This window comes from Adelges cooleyi, unplaced genomic scaffold, assembly GCF_023614345.1.
Source record: "Adelges cooleyi isolate 19-005CV unplaced genomic scaffold, UGA_ACOO_1.1 ACOO_flye_CR_arks_rails_tigmint_CR_PRNA_8, whole genome shotgun sequence".
Taxonomy (NCBI): domain Eukaryota; kingdom Metazoa; phylum Arthropoda; class Insecta; order Hemiptera; family Adelgidae; genus Adelges; species Adelges cooleyi.
In genome coordinates, this window is record NW_026096513.1 from 3,607,974 (window position 1) to 3,630,769 (window position 22,796).

Below are 22,796 nucleotides of genomic sequence, written 5' to 3' on the forward strand. Positions count from 1 at the left end.
TAAATAAGTAATAATAGATATTTTATTTTGTGTCTTATCTTTATTAACTTTTAAAGATACTCTAGTTAACACTTATCGTTCATAATAATTCTAAATTGCATAGGTATACAAATAAAACACTATGGTTATTTTAATAATGTGGTAGGAATCTAGAGCGTGTTAAGCCAACAATATTTTACTAATCTACTGAACTACATTAAATTTATATCTATTATCTATGACAATATTTGCTTACGGTAAATATCATTAATTCGTTATTATTGACATAACAAGTAAAGCTAGTATTTACATATTAAAGGGTACGGGGAAAAAACGGGCAAGTCACTTTTTAAAAATGGCAATTTTGTTGTTATAAAATTCGTTTTGACACAAAACGAGTATTTTTTAAACATTTTTTAAGATTACTTTAACATGTTTTTCTTAGATAAGTGACTTTCCTGGTTTTTTCCCTGTACTCTTCAATTTTTTTGTATAAAAAAGGTCAATGGACGATTCTTGATAGCTAAGTATTATATTTTATATAGTAATACAAACAAAGGTAATAACGATTTTACCATTATTGTCGGAATCAATGAATAAAAATACACGAATTAATTATCATGTTGTTTAAAATGTGTTGTAAAATACCGATTATTGTTATCCGTGCTACCGCCGCGTCGTCTATGAAATATAATGAGCGCACTGTATCGTTATTGTATTATTCAAACGTTTTATTGAGAAAGTAGACCTTATTGTGCAAGAGTGTCGAGGGGAAATTGAATACGGAAAATGTATAATATTGTTACCTACACAAAAAGCTCGTGCACTTAAAGTTTTGATATGTATCATCCTAACAGCCTCGTATAACGTGAACCGTCTGTTTGTCAGTTATCAAAGTGCAGGGCCCGTTAAATAAATATGAAAAATCCCGGTTGCCGTTTTTATTATCTGCCCGTGAGTACGCGAGGGGGTGGAGGGGGGGTTAACCCCGTCGGGAATAACACAACTATCACTACTACCGTCACATCTGCTAACTTATAACAATATAATAATATGACCATTCGACGACGATGCAAACTCGGTCGTTATTGCCGTTCAGATTACACACACACACACGTGTACCGCGTATCGCAGACCTTCCATAGCGGCATACGACCGAAAGAACATTAATAACTTTTTACGCTAATGAGCATCGGTCGTGAAACACGTTTATTTATTTATATATATATATTTTTTTTAATGTTTATAAGCCATTTGCTAAAAATTCCGCCTAGGGTAACTGCGTTGTTTGCGGTTATATTTAATTTTTTTTTTTATCCTGCATACTCACACACACACGCATAATATGAATAAAATATAATTGTTGGCCACTTCGACGGCCTGCCTCCCCACTACCGAATGGTAATCAGTAGAAAGAGAAATCCGTTTTTTTTAACGTAAATGGCTGCGGGATTTGAAAAAAAAAATAATAATAAAAAACGCGACCCGGATAATCCCTTGTCCGGTCAGCTCTCAATGTATATTTAATACACCTACCGACGGCTTTAGATCGTGCGGACATTAATACTTAAATCTCTACGGGAAGCATTAACTTTTCCTTTTGAACGAGTGCCTCTTTTGCAAATATTATTATTATTATTATTATCATTATATTTTGTATTATGGCGTTTACTAAAAAATAAACGTGTAATATAGCACGCCGAGATTCGTCGTAAAAATGCAAATGAACGGTCTACACCGCTTGGTTATAAAATGTCTATTATGTGCTGTTTACCTTTTTTTTTTCTTCTATGCGCCATATTATATGAAAACCGCCGCACTAGCGACATTATATTTAATTTACATTGTAATTCCTCGATTTTATAGATACGGTTTTAGCTTTAAACCATCGTCTGGCAGCTACTGTATGTAAATTAATAATACTCCTAATACCTATACATGTATAATTTGTAACTTACTCGGTCTTGTATTTAGTTCGATATTTCGTTTATGCATTGATGTCCACAGCTTACCGTTGACAAAGCGAACAATTGCTCGCTAGTCGAAATGAAATTATTGCACGGTAAGGGAATAATATTAATTTGGTTCATTAGCTCGATATGAACATATTTTAGCTTCAATTTTTTATAAAACGAACAAAATAAAAAATGTATTCCGAAATAGCTTTGTACATTATTGAATTATTCTTCAATTGTTCTAACTTAACCTGTGTGTGCAATTCATTTAGTAAAAAAAATGTGTATGCATTTGAATGTTTCTAATTAATTTTACATTCATGATATAACAAATAGAAAATTAAAAAAAACGAGCAAATAAAGCAGTACTAAATAAACTATACTGAAAGATGTTTGTACATTACTCATTAACCTGGCGAATACATTATGTTAAACTAGAGTCGTTAAAAAATGGTATTTTACAGACTCGTGAACTTATATCAGTATATTGTCAAGAAAGCAAACATACGTTTTAACACACACATTCTAAAAAGTTAACCATGTCGAAGGGAATACAATAGTGATGTAATAGGTTATTTTTCTTTTTCTTGACCACGATTACATATTTTATTTTTGATACACGATACTACTTTGACTATCTTTTTTTTCCTTATTTAGTCTTTTCACTTGTTTAATTTTTTTTAACTTAACTGAATACGTTTTAGTTATAATTTAAATTAATTTATTCATTAATCTTAACTTTTTAGATTCTAGATCAACCTTACAACTATATATTAAATTATTCTATTAAAAATATATATAATTTAATAATTGTAAAGTTAATTACTAATGAGGGGCACAAGTGGGCAAATGAGTAAGATGCCTCCCCCTCTTCGGCGACGGACTGACGACTTATCCCGGATAGACATATTTGATCGCAGGATAGATTTTAATTACACTTTGATGGTAGTTGATAATGTTTAAGAAAAATATAGAAGCGATTGGCCATACTGCTCTTAACGTTCTGTATTAATTTTGTAAGTCTTATCAACTACAAAAATACTAATTTACTATAAAAAAGTTAAATATATTAAATTCAAAATTTGTACCATCCTTCCCAACATTGAGACTTGACAAATATAGTGCAACAATACGTTTTTCAAATTAACTTTAGTTAATAAATTGATTTAAAATTAGATTTATAATTAAAAAATAAACACAATTAATAATATCTTATTTTATTTAACTTTTGTGTAAGTCTGATTGTATTATTAAAGTAGTCAATACATAAGTACATGTAATTGTATTGGTTAATGGTAACTCAAGAACTTCAATTGAAGACTACGTCAAGGTGAATAAGAAATAATAATATATACGTCATTACTTCCCATTGGAAGTGAAAGCTATAAACTATACCCATTAAACCATCACTCAAAACATACCTTATATCCCGTATACATCTTGTCCCCATTTTTATTTTATTTTTATTTCTATTACAAATGGCGCCAACATAAAGCCCTACCCCTTTTAATTTTACCTTTTCTCAATATTACAGTTAATATAAACCTCTTGACAACTCGCAAGGTCAATCAACCTCTAGAACTATTGATACAGTAAATATGTTTAATGTTACAAACATTCAAAATAATAAGCTGAAAATCAAAATTGTTATTTAATTTTGACTTTTTTTTTTTTTAGCTGACGTTTTATACATTATATACTTATGTGTGATGATTGATTAGACCACAAAATATTCTATAATATGATAACTGACAAGTAATTCAGCAATCAATTGACCGGTGCGGCGTGCCCACCATATTTTTTTGATATACTTACCAGAAATTATCGGTTGATTACTCAAACCACAATCAACTAATTTAGTGTACAGCACTTTTGAGAACAATCTTGTGTAGTCTGGTTCATAATGGATACCAGATACACCGGAATGAGCTAATTAGTTGCCATTCAAGTCGGTTTCAATTAAATTAATAAGCTACTAAGCCAACCTTGTTTTCCACGTTCCATCTGGATCTGTTCACCTCCTTCGCGGCGCCACGTGATGTTCGGGGCCGGCGATCCGGACGCTGCGCATCTTAGAGAAACATTACTTCCTTCTCGGACGTTCATATCCGTGCTGGTGGGGTAGTCCAGTATGTCAGGAGGCACTGTAAACAATAAACGACATGAGATTAATACTCACAAAAAAAAAAAAGACGGCGGCAAACGAAAGTTAAAGACAGACTGTGAAAACGGCACGAATGTAAGAAGTACCTATAAGTGTAATTCGATTGATTTTGAAAATGTCCCGCACCGTTAGGGTTAAGTAAGGAGAGGGATGAAAAGACAAGAAGACGACGAAGAAATGGCCAAGTTTTAATCCACTCTCCGCGGCCGTCTTCGATAAGTGCATACGCATCATTGAAGCCGTTTTGCCAACTTCATGATTCATTAAATCTTTTGTCACTCACAAACATCCCACGTCGGCTCCGTCAACAATGGAGATTTGCGGGAAGGAATGGGGCAAAAAAGTTTTCACTGCAAGTGTATAATGACAAATCCTCAACCACCCTTTATCCTTCTAGTGCGCGGACGCAACGTGCACCATACTGATAAATTGACTTTGGGACTTTCTTAAGGTTTTTAACAACCCCCCTTGCCGCCGACTTCAATCCGTAAACGTTTATTTTTATTAATTTTATTTTGCTTTTCTTCGCCTACAAACTTGTCACTCAGACTCCACTCGGTGACGCGTTTAATACGATTTTTATTTATATTTTTTATACGTATTATTATAAAGCTGTAACTTAGTTCTTATCCGAATTACTTAGAAAACACATCGGATTGTCAATCTTTTCATTTAACGGTTTATTTTATTTACATAAATATACTTATATATTCGACACCCTGGCATCACGAACTGTTTGGTTTAAATCCTTTTATTTTGTTATTATTATTATTATACGATATAAAAATGTATTCCACGAATTGTTCATGCGTAAATTAATCATAATAGCTGTTACTGTTTATATTTACCGCTGCGTAAACTTTTCGATTTAAACATAATAAAATATTATTATAAAAATATTATCAACGTGATATTTTTACTTTAGAACTAAAATTATCAATTACAATTTGTAATAAAGTAACGGTTTGGCATAGATAATCAGTACTAATAAATCATGTTGTCTATAAAAAAAAATTGTATTTGTTATCCGCTATTTGTATGGCAAACCATATCATGTCGTTTACGTTAGTCGTTAAAAGTTATAAAATAACGGTTATATAATAGCTATTTCTATTGTTTTTTTTAATTCAAATAAACTCTGAATAACAATCGAGATGTCAAAACAACTCCAGTGTTTGAAATCATCATTGAGATATTTAAAACATAAAAAAATCATTTTGTAATGCATCAACTAGGCATAACATTCTTATGCCGGAACGTTGTATAGGCAATTTTAGTACACACCTGTCGATAAACCGTTTTATTTGTATTTTTCTTGCTACACAAGCTTATAATTTGATGATATCTACTTTTTCGCAGAGATTATGGCTTTATTCTTAACCGTTCAAATAATGTTTGCATTATAAAATTGATTTAGACTTTAGAAGATATTAAAATGATTTGAACAAAAATAATCTATACCCGGCGGCAAACATAAATATTCATGATTATAGCTGTTAATGACCTAAGTCAAATGTGTAACTTAAAATTTATATGCAATTTTGCTGAAAACTTAATCATAATACATATTGGATATTCCATGCCAAATGGAAACAAAAAAAATATCTACATATTTATGTAAAATTAATAATAAATCACAAAGTTAGAAATATTTAAAAATCTGAATAAAAATACCTATTTAAAAATATATATACTTATCTTGAGACAAAAAAAAAATTAAGTTTATTTATTTTTTAATTTATTTAATCCTTTTATATTAAAACACATAAGTATCAAAACGAACATGTTAACCTCTTTGATTATGTTACTCAATTTCCCAGGAAAATAAAATCCTATTTGTAAAACTAACATCTATTGAAAAAAAATGGAGAAATCTAATTCGATGATTTAAGAAATTAAAAATAATTTAGCAATATATGAGTTACAAGTACAATTGTGTAATATTTGCCGTCGAATCCTCATTATTCAAGGCATTTAGCTTGAAGTGAGCCACTCATATTTTCAGAGTATACTAGCAGACCATTTATTATATTATAAAATGGCATATAATGTTATGGTACTTTTTTTTTGATATTAAAACATTTTCAAGTATTTATTTCAATGGGTAGTTCTAAGAGAGTTGTGGATTTTTGAAACTTAAATGGTTTAACATATTTACTAACTAATATAATGTCCCGTTTCACCAATTTTTTATATTAAGAACAATATATTGGAAAAGTTGACCGAAGGATGAACAGTTTTGAATAATTATTCATAAAGTTGAACAAAACTATTTTCAAAAAGAAAAACTACAAAATTACAAATATTTCCCGAAAAATCTAGTAGATTAAAATAAATTGATTACCCCTGAATATACAATTTAAAATTTTTAAATAGGTTAATTGTAGAATTTTGTGACAATTTTTTGCCTAACATTGGCTCGTTTCAATGAATTATTAATCTATGATAGCATCGCCTACAAATAATGTTGATAAATTCAGTTTATCAAAAATATCAAACAAAGTGTTATAATTTATGATACTAATTTATTCATACCATCACCACACATGCCACGAGCATTATAATATAAATGACCTCGCCAGTTACCACAGGTATTATGTGTGGCTTATAAAACCAACAACTCTCTTTTTTGGATAGTATTTTACTGAGACTTTTCTCTAATCTCTGCGTACGCCAAAGCTTTCCATACACAACATTAACAGTATTAAGCTGTTGCAACCAAACGAGTGTTTACTGTGTGGCTGTATAAAGAGCACAGCGAGCCACATATAGGCACCATAATTACCGATGCTAGTGTACCCTTATGAGCATACATACACAAAGGTTCCAATAAGATGCAAATGAGAGCATTGTGGCTGGCCGCAAAGGCCTATTTAAAACGGGCAATATAGTGGTAGTAGGAGTGTGAGTTTGTGTGCGTATATATACCGCATAAATATATGCAGTGTACATAGACAGTCAATAAGTCACCGCCGCAATCTCCGAGAGAACGTTTGAAGGGCACAGATTGGCTTTTAAGTCCTTTGAACCCTCTCGTATACACCGCCGCTCGCTTTTCCCAGTCACAAATTATTCTAACCGAATGGACTGCTGGAACTCTAACCAATTACACTCAGCAAGTGCCGAATTGAGACGGGGTACTACCAACCACCTGGCAATGACAGTTTATACATAATTTAGTATAAGCGAGTCATTTATTAGAATACTGTATAATACCTGTGTGTACAGTGTAGTATAGCGGTAGACGAAAGAGGCTGTAACGATATTATATGCTAGCCGAAATCTGTTCCAAATCGATACCGTATAGGTATATTAATTACACGGCAGATAGCGGCTGTGGAACCAAAATGCTTACCTATAATAATATAGTAATTTTATCCTTTACAGAAGTGGCTATCACTTGAGCCTAAATAACTGACCAATGTCTATTGTTGATAAGGTGAAACACTACGTCACAAGCGGTATAATTGTATTTCTAATTAGTTATAACAAATTAGATTTATCGTGTAATTTCAATTTACAATAAATAAGTGTTTTTAATTTTATTAAAATGGATGATGATATTTATAAATTAGAAGTTTTCTAAGGTAAGGTAGCAATCAACAGGTTAGTCAAACAACTCAATAGCGCTCGGTAGATTGAACTACTTGTAAATTGAAAGTATAATAATAATGATGTCATTTTTATATTGTAAACCGTACGGACGGTCAAACTCGTTTATTAACTCGAATATGTACTAGTCAACAACACCATTGACCGTTGCTTGATAAAGGTGAGCTTCGAAAACAATTTTTTTGATATACCGGACCCAAATCAAATATCGAAACTCTTACGGTGTAGTGCACTTGAAATGTTAATATGAAATGCGAACATCACGTAATATGATGTAATAACTGTGGCCCAGTATTCAAAATATGAACTCACAAAATCTCTAGTAGCCAGTGACAGTATAAGAAATAATATAAGTCGTATATGTACAGTGTATAAAATACAAAATGAAATCATTAATACCTAATCCTATAATATTATAGGGCACGTTAGGAAATAAAAACAAATTAATTCAATTAGAAGTTATAACGTTAAAATATAATTTGAAACCAGCGCCTCGTGATAGTAAAATCTTTTTTCCAAATAAAAATGTACAGTCTGTTAGAATAGAATTATGCTTAAAACAAACTCTGTTCGAAGCACCCTTGTGTCATCATTAGTCACAGCGAACAAAACAATAAATTGTTTTATCGTTTTCATTTAAAATAAATATCATAACATTTTAATATTATCATTAAAAAATATCGTATAATAATTTTCACTAGGTAATTTTTTCTTAACGATTGAAATTTCAATCAAAGTTAAAAATACCGTGAAATTACTCGTATTTGTCTAAAAAAAAAAAAAATGAAAGACAATTGAATCCATAAATTGATTAATTGTATATTGGAAATTTTAATTAACTATAGTAATCACATTTATTGGTTGTACCAATAATTAACGAAACGTACATCAAATTAACCAGTTACCGTTATTTTAAGTACTTAACGATTACCTATACAATACTGTTATCGTTGTAATAATCGAAAATATCCAATTTTCGATATACCCAACATTACCGGCAAATGACAATGTTTAATTATAGAATACTATCAAAATATTCGAACTCTAACCGCCCTATTTGAGATTTAGTTAACAAGCTATGCAGTGAAACGGTATTAGCGAACAATAAATGATTATAAAGAAATTGTCCGCTATTAAAAGGTGTTAGTAAATTGATTGACCAATTTATTATTGCCAAAAATCTAAAAAAACAATAGCACAACATAATATACATATATTTATTATTTAATATTGATTATTGCACTAATGATAAAATAATAAAACATACGTATTATTATAATTTATTAATAATTATTATACATAATATATATTAACTTTTTTAATTTATTATTTTAGATTGTGAATTGTTATACATTATAGTTTTTTTAATATAAAATTGCAAATTTTCTTTTTGTCAATTTTCTATTTTTAAATTTAAATAAATATTTATGTTTTCAAGAGTCTCCCGTGTCCCATACTCTTCTTCGTCGCTCATTTCATTTTAGTTTCGAAAAGTTACTAATTCTATAATATTTAGTGAACTATTTACCAATTGTAAATTTTTACCAACAGAAATTGTATCATTGGCATTGTGTTATTTTGTAAAATAAAGTAGATAACATATTGCCAATGAGAGGTTATTATTCCTCTGCTAAGCATGTATTTCTGCGGGAGAATTAGAAGTATCCGGTATTGAGAGCGTGACCGCTAATGAGAGGTGTCCGTTAAGAAAGGTTTCACGCTATATACTTACCGGTTTTATCTTAATTTTTACACCTGATTAGAACAGTTGCATTCGGTTGAACAAAATAAGATGACGCCGGTAAATAATATTGCGTTTTTTAAATCTTTAAGAATTATTAAAAAACAATTAATTTCTTAAAAATTTGGTTGATAATTGACGCATTGAAAATTTGTATAATGCTTGTCTCATACATTTGTTACAAACCTAGTATTCTACGCAACTTAGACTCACCGACAATATCCATAAATCCCAATTGACTTTTCATCGGATCCGTGTTGATTTGGCACATGTACCATCCACGGTCGGACTCTCTTACTTCTCGGATGTGTATGTGCCACGTTCTGTGGTCAGTGTGAGACACGCCTATCCGATGGTTTTTCGTGATCACGTGGTTGTGGATGGTCAATATGGTCTGCGTGTCGACCCGAAGCCAAGCCACCTGCAAGTTAAAAACAATACACATATAAAATCTAGACATTTGACAATAGTAACTAGTAAGTACATCAACTGCACGTCGTGCAAAGATCATGTTAATGTTTCGAGAGACGAACGGCAACCCTTTTTGAATGGAAATGACAAAAAACAATTTTACACCAAGCAAAGCGCGTGAGAGACATTTTCGACGTAAGCCGAGACTTTGCCTTTGGTGGTGGGCGACAGGGGCAGGAGAGAGACGAGATGTATTGGCTGGCTGTTCGGTGAATAATGCATTATTATGTACACGTCTTCGAGGTTAACCGTCATCAGAACATTATGTGTCCTACAATAGGCGGTTACTGATTAATAGCGTGGCGCTTAATCGTGTAGAGCACTTGTAGATCCGTCAAAGTAAGTCGGTGTGTCTATACGCGCGTTCAGTGTGTATATGAATGGCTGGTGGAAAGGAGAATGCATCTGCGGGCGGATGGCATTAACTTGATTTATGTGTGAAATCTATGCAGATTTTGATTGGGCGAGGTGAGGAATATCGTATACACCGTGCTTGACAAGACGCTTAGGAAACCACACCGGGGTACCTATGCCTTAGCATCATTTACGTTTAGTTTAATAATATTAAATAATATATCACACTAGGTTGGATTTAAAAAAAATTAAAATTTTTCCTATATGTAATTAAGACGCGTCGGTGTAATTTTGTAAATTGTTTATTTTATCGAAAAGTGAGATCGGGCGTCTGATGGATAATGTTTATTAATAATATATTCAATGAAAAGGAAGGTACCTCGACTTATCGAGGCAAACCGGATTTTCGTGCTCCGGGGTTATAACGGAAGGAAGATAGAAAGCGATCCCTTTTAATAATAATAATAACAGCACATTAAATGATAACACGTGCGCTAAAATATCGGAACGGTTTTGCTTTAAATACATGTACACGTGTGTTAACAAGAAGTACACTTATTTTATATTTTTTTACAAAATGATGTATCGCACAAAAGTTATCATGTGTATAATATTGTAAGTATCTAATGCCTTTTACAATTTAAAAAATCATTTATTTCATATTATTTGTAAATAAAATACTTTTTAACTTTTTAATTATCAAAATTGCAGATCCCAACACAATAATACCAATAATGTACTATACATTTACTTAAATGTACTATGTGCAAAATTTTATTCAACCTCATGCGAATTTATTATGAAACAAAAAGCAGCAATCAATTGTTTACCAAGAAAATACAGGATATTTTTTTCGTGTTGTCCTAAACAAGTCACTTTTTGACATTTTAAGAATATTACATTATAATTATTGTGAAAAACGAGTTTATACATAATATGGAATTCTGTACATTTTTAAACTTAAGTAGAAAACCGTTTAGTGTCAAATGTTTCTCAACCGAAAAATGTCATTGAATTTATTTGTATACTTATAAAGCCACTCCACGAATCTAAAAATAAGACAACGGTATACCTAAGGGCTAAGGGTTCAATTCAAATGAATGTACTTTTTAATTCCAGAATTTTTTTCTTTATTCCTAGAATGTTTTTAATATCGCGTTGCTTAGCATCTGTAGGTTTTACTTTAACGAAAATTGACTGCTGTGTCGCATACAGGAAAAATTAATTCAGTCATAAATTTATTTTTATTCTAGTTGAAAAAATGAAAAAATAATAAACTGTCTTGATTTGTTTAGTTTATTATTTTCTTTATTGTACTTTTTTCCCGCAAACTCGGAAGTGTTAGCGGCAAAAGCTGCTAGGGTGTTAAATAACACTTTTCACGCATTTACCGTTCGGTACGGTCAGGACTTGTACAGTACACCTCTAAATCCGCCTTCTGTACAGTCGGTGCTAAGGGATCAAGAGGAATAATAATAATAATATATTGTAACGGCGAGTTTGACATTGTAAGTTATAATAATATGTATTTTTCCAAAGAAATAATATAATAATGGCGACCGTAAAATAAGAACCGCGATTTTCAGATTACCGTAAAAAAAAATTGGTCAACGACCGGTTACTCGTGTTTATCGTTATACCAGACAAAAAAACATATGATAACATTGCATAATAACGCCAACAATAAACAGAACCCAATATACAATAGCACTGTATACAGGGTGTCACGGAAAGTTCTACCGAGCTTCAAATGAGACATTTAGGATGCTCTATGGGTACAATAAATGGTATTCATTTTTTTTAATTTTTAAAATTATTTAAAATAGAACTCGTATCTCATTAATAAAATGGCCTTACGAAAAAAATAATTTCAGATTTGAAATTGGGAGAAAAAATCTTGTTGAATTGATATGTAACATGATTTTTTTGGTATCTAGCCACACATGCGTCCACCGAGTAGCCACTAAGTGGCCAGCATATGACCAAAACCAACTTATGAAATGTGACACATCATTTTGGGTTAGAATTGTATTCTCAATTCAGTGGTGTTCTTAGTATTCTTTTATATTAAATTATGTGTCGCATGCCATTTGTTGGTTTTAGTCACATGCCGGCCACTCAGTGGCCACCCTGTGGACGTATGTGTGGCCATATACTAAACAATTATGTTCCATATCAATTCAACAAGATTTCGTCTCCTGATTTCAAATCTGAAATTATTTTTTTCGTAAGACCATTTTTTAATGAGGTATAAGTTCTATTTTAAATAATTTTTAAATTTTTAAAAAATGAATACCATTTACTGTACCCATAGAGCATCCTAAATGTTTCATTTGAAGCTCGGTAGAATTTTCCGTGACACCCTGTACATATATAATAAATGGGCGAGTTTAATGCAATTTAGTTTAGCTGACAATTCCGTTTATTGGCGTTTTTGCTTTTTTATGCTCATAAAAATTATACTAACTTTTTTGTAATGCGAACATATCATCAGAATCATAGTGGATAACATAGAAGTGTTACACATCATATTAATTTCTCAATCAACTAAAGTTTATGTCCATGGTATTGCTACGTAAAGGTAAATCCACGTAGCCGTTTGGAATTAGTTCGTGACAAAAAATGGCTCTCAGTATTAAATATATAAAAAAGCCGCTATTTAATTTTTAAAAACCATATGTCAAAACTAAAATGATGAACATTTGTTAATAACAATAATGATCTATAGCTTATAATTACACTCCGAATACAAGGCAAGAAAATTAACGCTACAAAGAAGAATAGGAAAAGAAAACGTTTAATAATTTATTGAATAATTATGTTTTTTGTTGTCGATCAATATGCGTGTGCAATATTTGGTTTAGAGTCACGCAGTTCATATTTTATTTATTTATATTTTGTTGGTTACACACATTTATAATAACATGTAATAATTTGAGAAAAAATAAATGTTGATATTTCAATAGTATATTACATGGATACCGTCGAATAGGTACATAATTATACGTCATAATGATTCCAAGACGAACGTTCGAATTTGGGGACAAACAAACAAGATATTAAACTTGTATCGTGAATATACGAAATTGGTGCCCCGAATACGAAATTGTGGATAAATGCTTAACAAATATTAAGTAACCGAAAGTTAGGTATAGAGTCAATAAAGGTTACCCTCAGAGCTCTTGTATTCGACCTTTGACATGAAATTTCGGCGACCAAAAAACGACCTTTAATAAGCGGGCAAAAATAAACAACGCCACAACGACAGGTTTTATAATATCCTTTTTTCGGTCTTTTATTTTTTACCGACCAGCTGCGCGTAGGTACAGTTTATTGTATATTAGGTATGACGTTGTTTAATATTATTATGACAACAATACATAGCATTATATAATGTAAATATATATAAATAAACAGCTATAGTCGAAAAGGCGGGAGTAAAAGCCGTTTGAGCGGGAAGAGAAGACGTGGTATTAAAACGCCATTGACCTTTGCAATCATTTCTCTCCCCTTCAATCCTCGGTCGACATTAATTAAAATTTACTACCGCGGTCTAATTACATTTCGCCGAGGCGGTGTACGGCGGTTACTTTTGTGTCCCTATTATCGACACCTGAACGGGAGCAAAAAAAAATAATAATAATAAAAAAGTCTCATTTGCTTAATGGACGCAAAATGAACACCCTATTATTAAGGACACGACCATTTAACCTCGCGATTCGATACTTAAAAACCACGTACACGGTTAATTATTGCGGCTCATTACAAACGCACACCGCCACCGTCTGACGGTGGTAGTCGATGGATATAGGTGTAGTTTACCATCGCCGTAAGTCCAATAACGAAATGACGTTATATATTATTATTATGATGTGTGTGACACATCGTATTGTACACCCGAGTACATTCAGTTAGAGTGAGAATCGCAATACTCAGACGCCTAAGTATAGTCTACGACCCGGTAAGGTACATACTGCCCTCTCTCTTAGATTTCTATGAACACAGTACACACCTATGTGAAATTATAAAACATTGTATTTTTTAATAGAGGCTTGTTATGATCGAGACTGTTATAGAAACTGAAAATAATAGATTTAGTTTCTGTAATGTACTTACTATAGTTACTACTATGCAAATGAATAATAATTAGACTACTTTTCAACCATCGTTCTTATGAGCTATCACTACACCATATTAGTCTCTTATCCGTTTATTTCTACTATTTTTTTCGTATCGATTATCATTCTTATAACTTCATAAAGTTCTTTATAACGCTTTTTATGACGGATCATTATCACCAAAGTATATTTTATATTAAAATATCTTTGTCTCGCGTTATGCTGTGAAAAGAGCCTTTAGTCTGTAATATTGTATATTATGACAAAGGCACGTGTGATTAGTAATAATTTGTATATTTATTAGTAATGCAAAATTATCACTTTCTCGGAGCTCGAAAAATATGCTTGATTAAAATAAAACGGCCCGGTTAAAATTCAGGTTTGCGTTAAATAACGTCAACATTATTAGTACTGATTTTTAATAAAGATAAATTCATACAATTTTTTATAAGAGACATAACAATTAGCCAAACATTAGCGTGCTATTAGTCGAGTAACGTCCACGGGGAACGTCCAGTTATCAATATGATAATTGCAAAGCTCAAACTTTTATTTCTGTGTAGGTATCTTGTAGACTATATCCTGAGTATTCCTGTAACCCTTTTCAAAAACATTATAAGAAGTTATATTTATGCCTCGCGACCTTGCCCGTGGCCAACAGGCAACGACGTTAAGGTAAAAGAGGCATATTATACTAATTTACCGCATTTATGAAATATACGTTCTAAAATGTTATCAAGTCCTGACTTTATAAATAAGTATACAAAGAAAACGCTTCATTTCATTTTTCTCTCAACGTAACAACGACTGTATGAAGTACAACCGCACTGCGTACAATAATAAAATACAGTTTGAATTTTCAGTATTAAGAACTTGATCTTGGGTGACCAGATAAGAAACGTTGGTGCTGATGATGGAAAACACTTTTGGCGGGCAAGAGAAAACCGCCTTGGTCGCGACAATCGCGTAGCCCGTTATACTCATGATAAATATAATAAATGACATGTATGAAAATTTGCCGGAAATACTTAAATAACCGGTGGTACACACAAGGGGGCAATTTTTTTTACATTGTTTTGTTTTGTGTGAACTACGCAGTAAATGACTATCAGTTACTCGGGTGGAGCTACCCCAGGGATTGGGAATAATTTAAATCCCATGCTCACCGCATTATTATGACACAAATTAGCCGGAAAACAACAACGAGCTCGATAACGCCGTCTTATCACTTATTGTGCTTGTGTTTACTTGTTGTTTTTCGCCAGCCTAAAATCTTAAAACTTCGGTTTAGTTATGATCGAGATACGGTGAGATTACTTACGAGGTCCAACTGAACTCTGCAAATGAATCTCGCTCGTTGAAAGTTTGCAAAAGAAAATATTAAACTTGGACCGCCATTAGGACGATAAATCTCGGTAACCAACAGAAGGGCCCCCAAATTCATATTTCAAAAACGTGGGTATAAAACATATGATGTTCAGTGTACACAGACAATATAAAAAACAGATTTATAGAGCATCACAACTATTATTTATATTTTAAAGCAGTATAAAAACAGCTTTTTCATTTTGATCCACCTATATTAAAATTGATACTTAAATGATTTCTTATTTTTGTTTTATTATCGAGTTGATAATATTAAGAATACTAATAACTATGTAAAATATCAATGTACCACCAAAAAATGACCGACCAAAATATTTAAGAATTCTTAATCTCATCAAAGAAATTGTCAGCCAACATCATTTAGCTTGTTCATTTGTTGTAGATTTTGATTTTAAAATAATAATGTTTTACGGGATATTATATTATATTATATTGTAATCTTGTAGAAGGATTTAATTTAAAATTTCTTTAAATATTTTAAACGTATCGCTAAAATTAGACTTCGAATATTACTTAGTGCCTATAATACTTAATACCTATAAGCTTTTCAACTAAACAATTTTGATTTTATAGAGTTTTTCGGATAATTTAAGACCTACCATACTTGATGTCACTATTTTAGTGTGTGGAATGACTAATTACTATAGAAATTACCTCAGCTCCAATGATATTAATTATCATACTATGAGTTAGCAGAAATTGATAGATAATAAGGTCTTTGGCATAATGGTGGATATCATTTTTTTGTTCTTCTGAAGTATATAAAAAAAATTCTATATAGTTGCTAAGTAATCTTTAATACTTGTAGTCGAATATTTTAATGCTAACTCTAAGGTAAACAATGAATTATGAAAACAAATGTATTTTAATCGCATAAGCTAGGCGATCTACTATTTCACCTGTGATTGTGTCAATTCAATTTAAATATTCTGCTAAAATTTATAGTTGTCTATTTCAAAAACTATAGAAGTTATAAAGACTTTAGTGTTTTTAGGGGTGTTTTTCGATACTACCAGTCGATACACTCTATGGTATTTTAATCGTGATAAGAATTATAGATATTTTTTTAGAGAGAAATTTCTATTTTCTGTTAAAAAACAACAAATTAATATGTACACGCGTATAATGTGCCAAGCTATAATGACGGCAGTTGAATAGGTTTGTAAGGTAAATTGCAGGCGCGAGTTTTGACTAGTATTTATACAGTATAATATGGAAATCCAGTAGCACTGACGTTGTTATTTATCGTGGCATAATTTGACAATAAAACGGCGAATTGCCTCGTTAACGCGTTCGAACGCTGATACCTATCACACACGACATTGTAGCATGCTGTAATTAAGATGTCTCGCACAGCGATAATTTTTCAACGCCTATACAGTCACGTGTTAATTGTCTACTTGAAAGTTCCTATTTACTACATTATTATAGCATAAAATCACGCGGTTCCTGGTAACATTGTACTGTTGTATATTTAGTCACATTAAACTTCTTCTTTTAGGTAGTGCGTCGAACCACAATTAATAAAAAAACTAGACATTATGGCGTACACCAGTCCACAGCGCAAATTATTTGTTACAATTTTTTCAACCTAAAAATGCAGTTTGTTTTCCAACAATTATTGCTACGACGGCAAATGGTGTTTTCAATAATGAGGCTTGTGGTAAAATAAACTGACACCAACAACTTTGGTCTTTACTGAAGTAATATTCTAGTAATTTCTAGACAGATTCCTGTGATAATGTTTATATTGATGAAAAGTAAAACTATAAGGTACTCATATTGACCGTAAAATTATTATAATAAAACATAATATTCCATAATGTTGACTAAATTTAGTTTTTCACACAAACGAATGTGAAAAAACATATACAATGTCTCAATATCTCCGAATCTAATTATTCTACCGAGATATAATGAGGAAAAATCTTTCTTAGAATGTAAGGAATAATTGTTTAATCAAACATTTTGACAATTACAATGACTGTTTAGCTAAAAAAAACACGTCATAGCGCCTCGCGTTGCTCCAATTGACCGCTCTTAGCCGATAAACGATTGATAATTGATCTAAGGAAATAATTGATCGATTTACATGATTCAAAAGCTAAATTCTTTGTTAAAATATAGGAAATAATATTTATTAGAAATATTTGTTTATAGCATTAACCACTTTTAACGTATAGCCGATTGTTTATAAAAATCTATCGAAATTTGTTAATAGCAATGACTTATTACGGGCTTTTGCGAAATATAATGTAGGATTCGAATTTATTGACCCCGAAAACATATAAAACCACTCTCAAATTGAGCTAACCTCTCAGTGCCTGTGGAAAGGGTGTACAGCGTATTGACTATTATTAGTATTAGTAGTCATCTTTTAATTTTCATAAATCTTTATAAGCGATTAAACTGTAAAAAAAAAAGGTATATCCCTCATATATATTGCAATTAATCCATTTTAATTTATTCACTTCATAAGATATTCGAAAGATTATTCCATCCAAGTAAAAGTAATAGAATTAAAAATGAAAATCGGTAGGTAGCTAAGTTTTAATAATGATTCTTTTTCATCTTTATAATCTCTTCAATACCTACTCTGCCCACCCGAAGAAAGTTTTTTTGAAAATAAAAATCACATCATCCCTTGTAGATTGCCGGATGGTAATGCACTAATTATGTAAATAACATTCATAATAACAAACGTATAATAAAACACAATCATCAATATAATGTAAGATACAAATAATGTAAGATACTATTATTATCAACATGATAATTGCTAAAATGTCACTAAGTTCAACAGTAGTATTCAGAGTTTGTTTAAAGGTCATTAGAAAATATTTAAGGCACTGGAATAACGTTTAAATTAATATTAAAAATAATCTTATCAAACATTTGTTATGGTGTTTCGTTATTTGTGTACGAAATAAGTTTTAATAAAAACACAGAATATGAAATAAAAAACAAGACCACTTGAAAGTCGTACATATAGCTATTGCCATTGATTTTGTACTCGTCAATACATTATTTATACAAGAGGATAATTGAAGTCTTGAGAACTTATACAAAGAAAACACAAAACGTATTAAGAAGTAAGTTTTTTACGCTAACTACGCTAACTGATGTAATTAATTAGTTCAACCGTGAACATTTGCTGTCTGTATACATTGTGTAGAATAATATTTTGGTTTGTTTGTATTTTGGAAAGTTGAATTTTGCCATCGATTGGTTTATACAGTCTAAAACGTTTATGAGTGTTCATGCAGAGGACCGTATAGTTTAAATGTTTAACTAACTCTGACCTTAGACGGCGTGTACGCAGCACTTATCCTAATTTACCAATACATACATTTTTATTTGTTCCCTTTGTTTCGTTTTTGTGACCGCATTAACATTAGCGTGAACGCGGGCACCTCCTAATCGAATATCAACTGGTATGTACGTAGCACTTGTTTTTTTTTATAAACGATGACTTTGTACGGGTTTGAAAAATAAAAATATTATATACTCAAAAAGAAAATAGACGGTAGGCGCCGGCGGCTGGTAATAACAATTATATCGGGAAACGGTTTTCTTTGGCAAAGTCTATTTACATAATATAATTTTACCGCGGCAGCTTTGAGATTATACGCAGAAGCTCTCTTCACAACCGGTCGAAATTCCATTAGTATTAAATAAGTATGTAAATTGAGTTTTCGTCATCGGGTCAGTATTTTTTATATCCGATTTTTTTCTACCTTATACTTTATTATTTAAGGACGCTCTACCCACTTTTACCGCTAGTCCTGTGCCATATATATATATATATATATGTACTATACTTACTACTACTACTAATATTACAATAATACGTGCGCTCACTGCTCGGGGTCACGTGATTTATTTACGACCGCGCTCCGCTACCATGGGCCGGTGTTCGGACGAAGTAGGTAAGCGCGTGGCGACTTTGATTCGTGTCGTTTGTATGTTATTATATTGTTGTGCGAATGTTTTTTTGTTCTGTTCGTAATTCGAAATGAAAAGCAAAACCCGAAAGCCATGGCCGCGAGTTAGATTTGTTGCGGTTTTAACGGAAAAAGCTACACGAATTATACAATCATAAATGTATACATATATATTATACAATATTACGAAAAAGGCCACTTTTTTCCTAGGTAGGTGTATCACATCCACTTTCCATTTATTGAGCTAAATCTCGAGCAATCCCAGACGGGACCCCGGCAGCGAAACACATCCTGTTTGGTGACAACCACGCACAAGATTTTCCATTAAAACACATACATGTGTATATTGTACAACACACGTGCGTATATGTATCCAAATGTAAAGATTTCTTTTCCCAAGCCCGTTTTCCGTATAAATTTAGCCCAGAGCTTTGAAGAAATAAAATATAATAACGTACACCTAATATTACACACAAAACAAAATAGGAAAAAATTCCGTTAACAATATTCATCCAACCATAAAACCTTTTCTGAACGCATATAAGTGTTTTCTATACAAATTACAGCTGCAGCTTCTCAAATGGTGAAACGTAGTATATTATTTTATTTTGTCCAATACGCTATTTTAAAAACTAATTTTCGGTACATCATTTTTCTCACTACAATTATGTCGCATAATCGAAAAAACATTATTTAACTTTTGGACAAATGTTAAAGTTATATTTAAGATGTACAAGACACACGACTCGGTCGTTTTTTACTAACCAATACCAATTTATTTATAGGTGTTCTACTGAGGTTCTCCAAATTATCGTTAGCATATTATAAAGGATCAATGTTTTAGTACATTATTCGCTATCATAAACAGTGTAATACTTGTCGATAACAACTTTTTATTTTTTATTAAATAAACAAAGTTTTAAAGAAATTTTTAGCAAGTAATTCTTGTTGATTATTTCAACTCAAATAATTAATTACACGAATCTAAAAACTACGGCATGGACTTAGAATGATTGATACATTTGTTTTGTAAGTTTCCAAACTTTGATAAAAGTCGCTGCTGACTTTTAGATAGCTTTTTAGTTTATTCTTTTCTCCGAAAGAACTCGTTGTTTTCCAAATTGAAATTGCATTTAGTAATTTGCATACTCAATATATATTTTAGTACCTCGAAAGTAGGTGAGTTGAGTTCAAGTACGTAACTGCAAACACAAAAAAAATAACACAAGACAAAGCAGTATCCTAATATGAAATTGATTGTTTAAAAGTTTTAGCCAATTTCTGATACATCTTACATCATATTTTTAGAAGTCTAAAAAAATAATTGTTTTTGTGAAACAATCTAACATGACACCTCACTGTCAGTAACTTAATCTATTGTTTTATCTCTTTGATGATAACATTTTTTTTGTCTTATAAAAATGTTAAAACAATTTAAATGCGTTAAAAAAGTAAACTAATCATAATAAATTATGTTAGTTTTGTTTAAAATTGTAGTACAAAATAATGTTAATACATTTCAATGAATAAAGCAGCTTAGATAATAACATTCATTATAGAAAATGTAAAAATAAGAACCGGTAGTGTTTGTGACTAAGAACCACTTCATAAGTGGAGTTAAAAAATATTTTTTTAATATTGACTTTAAACATATTAATTTATTGTTTAAAAATAAAACCAACAAAAAAACCTTCCTTAAAATTCCTTATTCTTCTATATTTTATTTATTTTAAGCGCATTGGATGAAAAAAACAATTAAAACACCTTAAAACGATCATGACTCTGATCAGTTAGTTTTGTGAAACGTTTTTCTGAATTGACCATTTAAAGCACCCTCGGTATTGTAAGACATTTTAAGTACGTACTATTCGGGTTTAATGTCTCGTAACGACATCAATTTAGAGTAGACCACCAACACGTGTTAATCAAATGTTATAAAACCGTAACTGAGAGCATAAGATTATACAAACAACCTAATTGTTCAATAAAATAATTATACAAAATATATTACACCTCGTGTTACTATGTGATCTGCGTCGCCGACTGTTTTTATTTTTCTAATGAAAAAATTAAGTATGCGCCGTTGTATTCAGTATTACATTGGTATGATGTTGAAAATGTAAATTAAGTTCAAACGATACACTTAATATTATTTCTCTCCATAACATCAAATTGTTTTACAAACCATTTACATGTTACCTTAAGAAAAATTTTTCTATCTTTAAAGGAAATTTTTTTTTTTAAAAATGTTCAGTATTTCTCCCATAATTTCATAGGTATAAACATTATAGTATAAGAACACCGTGTAATATATTACAAGAGCTCAGTTAAATCGGTTAATATTTTGTGTTTTGACTTTTGTCTTATATTTCCACAATACAATAATGGATTGTAATAATAATTCATTGAAAAATTACATTACACTTAATATACATACATTATTTTTAAAACACGCTCAATAGTTAATAGTGTACCTATTTATTAATATTTTATATCAAACCTCTTAAAACAACATTTTAAGAGCTATAGGTTACGTTATAAGGTGTATTCAACGGTTGTAATAATTTCATCAAAAGACATAACGTGTACAAAGTGTACTCGGTTACCAAAAGTGTAAACTAGGATAAATCGAACGTAGTCAGAACTGTCGGTCAGAGACTTTTATGTCGAATCGTCTCACGACTTCGTTTTCAACTTCACTGTGTAACTGTTTAAGTGTTTCCGCAAGAACGCAAATGAATCAGTTTTAGTATGCTTGTACATCACAGGCAGCAGCTCTCTGTGCGATCCCGGATGATTTTTGGGGTTTGTAAATTTCACTAAAAACGCGGTCTGCTATGAATTATCGCACACGTCACGGCGTTAACCTAATAACGCAGGTCCCCCATAAAGGTTGCAATCACACTCGGACGTAATGAGTTTAGTGAATTTCCAACCGTTCGAACGGGTCTGACTCCTAGACAATGGTACCCAAAATAATTCGGCCCGACACCGAGAATTTTTGTGTCGCAGTAATTGCGTTTATGTAGTAGTGGAAACCGACGGATCTACTGAAAAGGGGCGAGTAGGTAC

The 22,796-nt window shown here is 31.4% G+C and overlaps 1 protein-coding gene across 3 annotated transcripts in view; it reads right to left on the minus strand.

Moving 5' to 3' along the window:
* LOC126845810 (neurotrimin-like) overlaps positions 1–22,796 on the minus strand; it is a 98,196-nt gene that overhangs the window by 35,233 nt on the left and 40,167 nt on the right. For all 3 annotated transcript variants that reach the window (XM_050584729.1, XM_050584728.1, XM_050584727.1), the window contains exons 3-4: positions 9,665–9,872; positions 3,920–4,078 (exon numbers count right to left, since the gene is read on the minus strand). In XM_050584729.1, the coding sequence (XP_050440686.1) occupies positions 3,920–4,078; positions 9,665–9,872 (367 nt within the window). The remainder of the gene's footprint in view (positions 1–3,919; positions 4,079–9,664; positions 9,873–22,796) is intronic.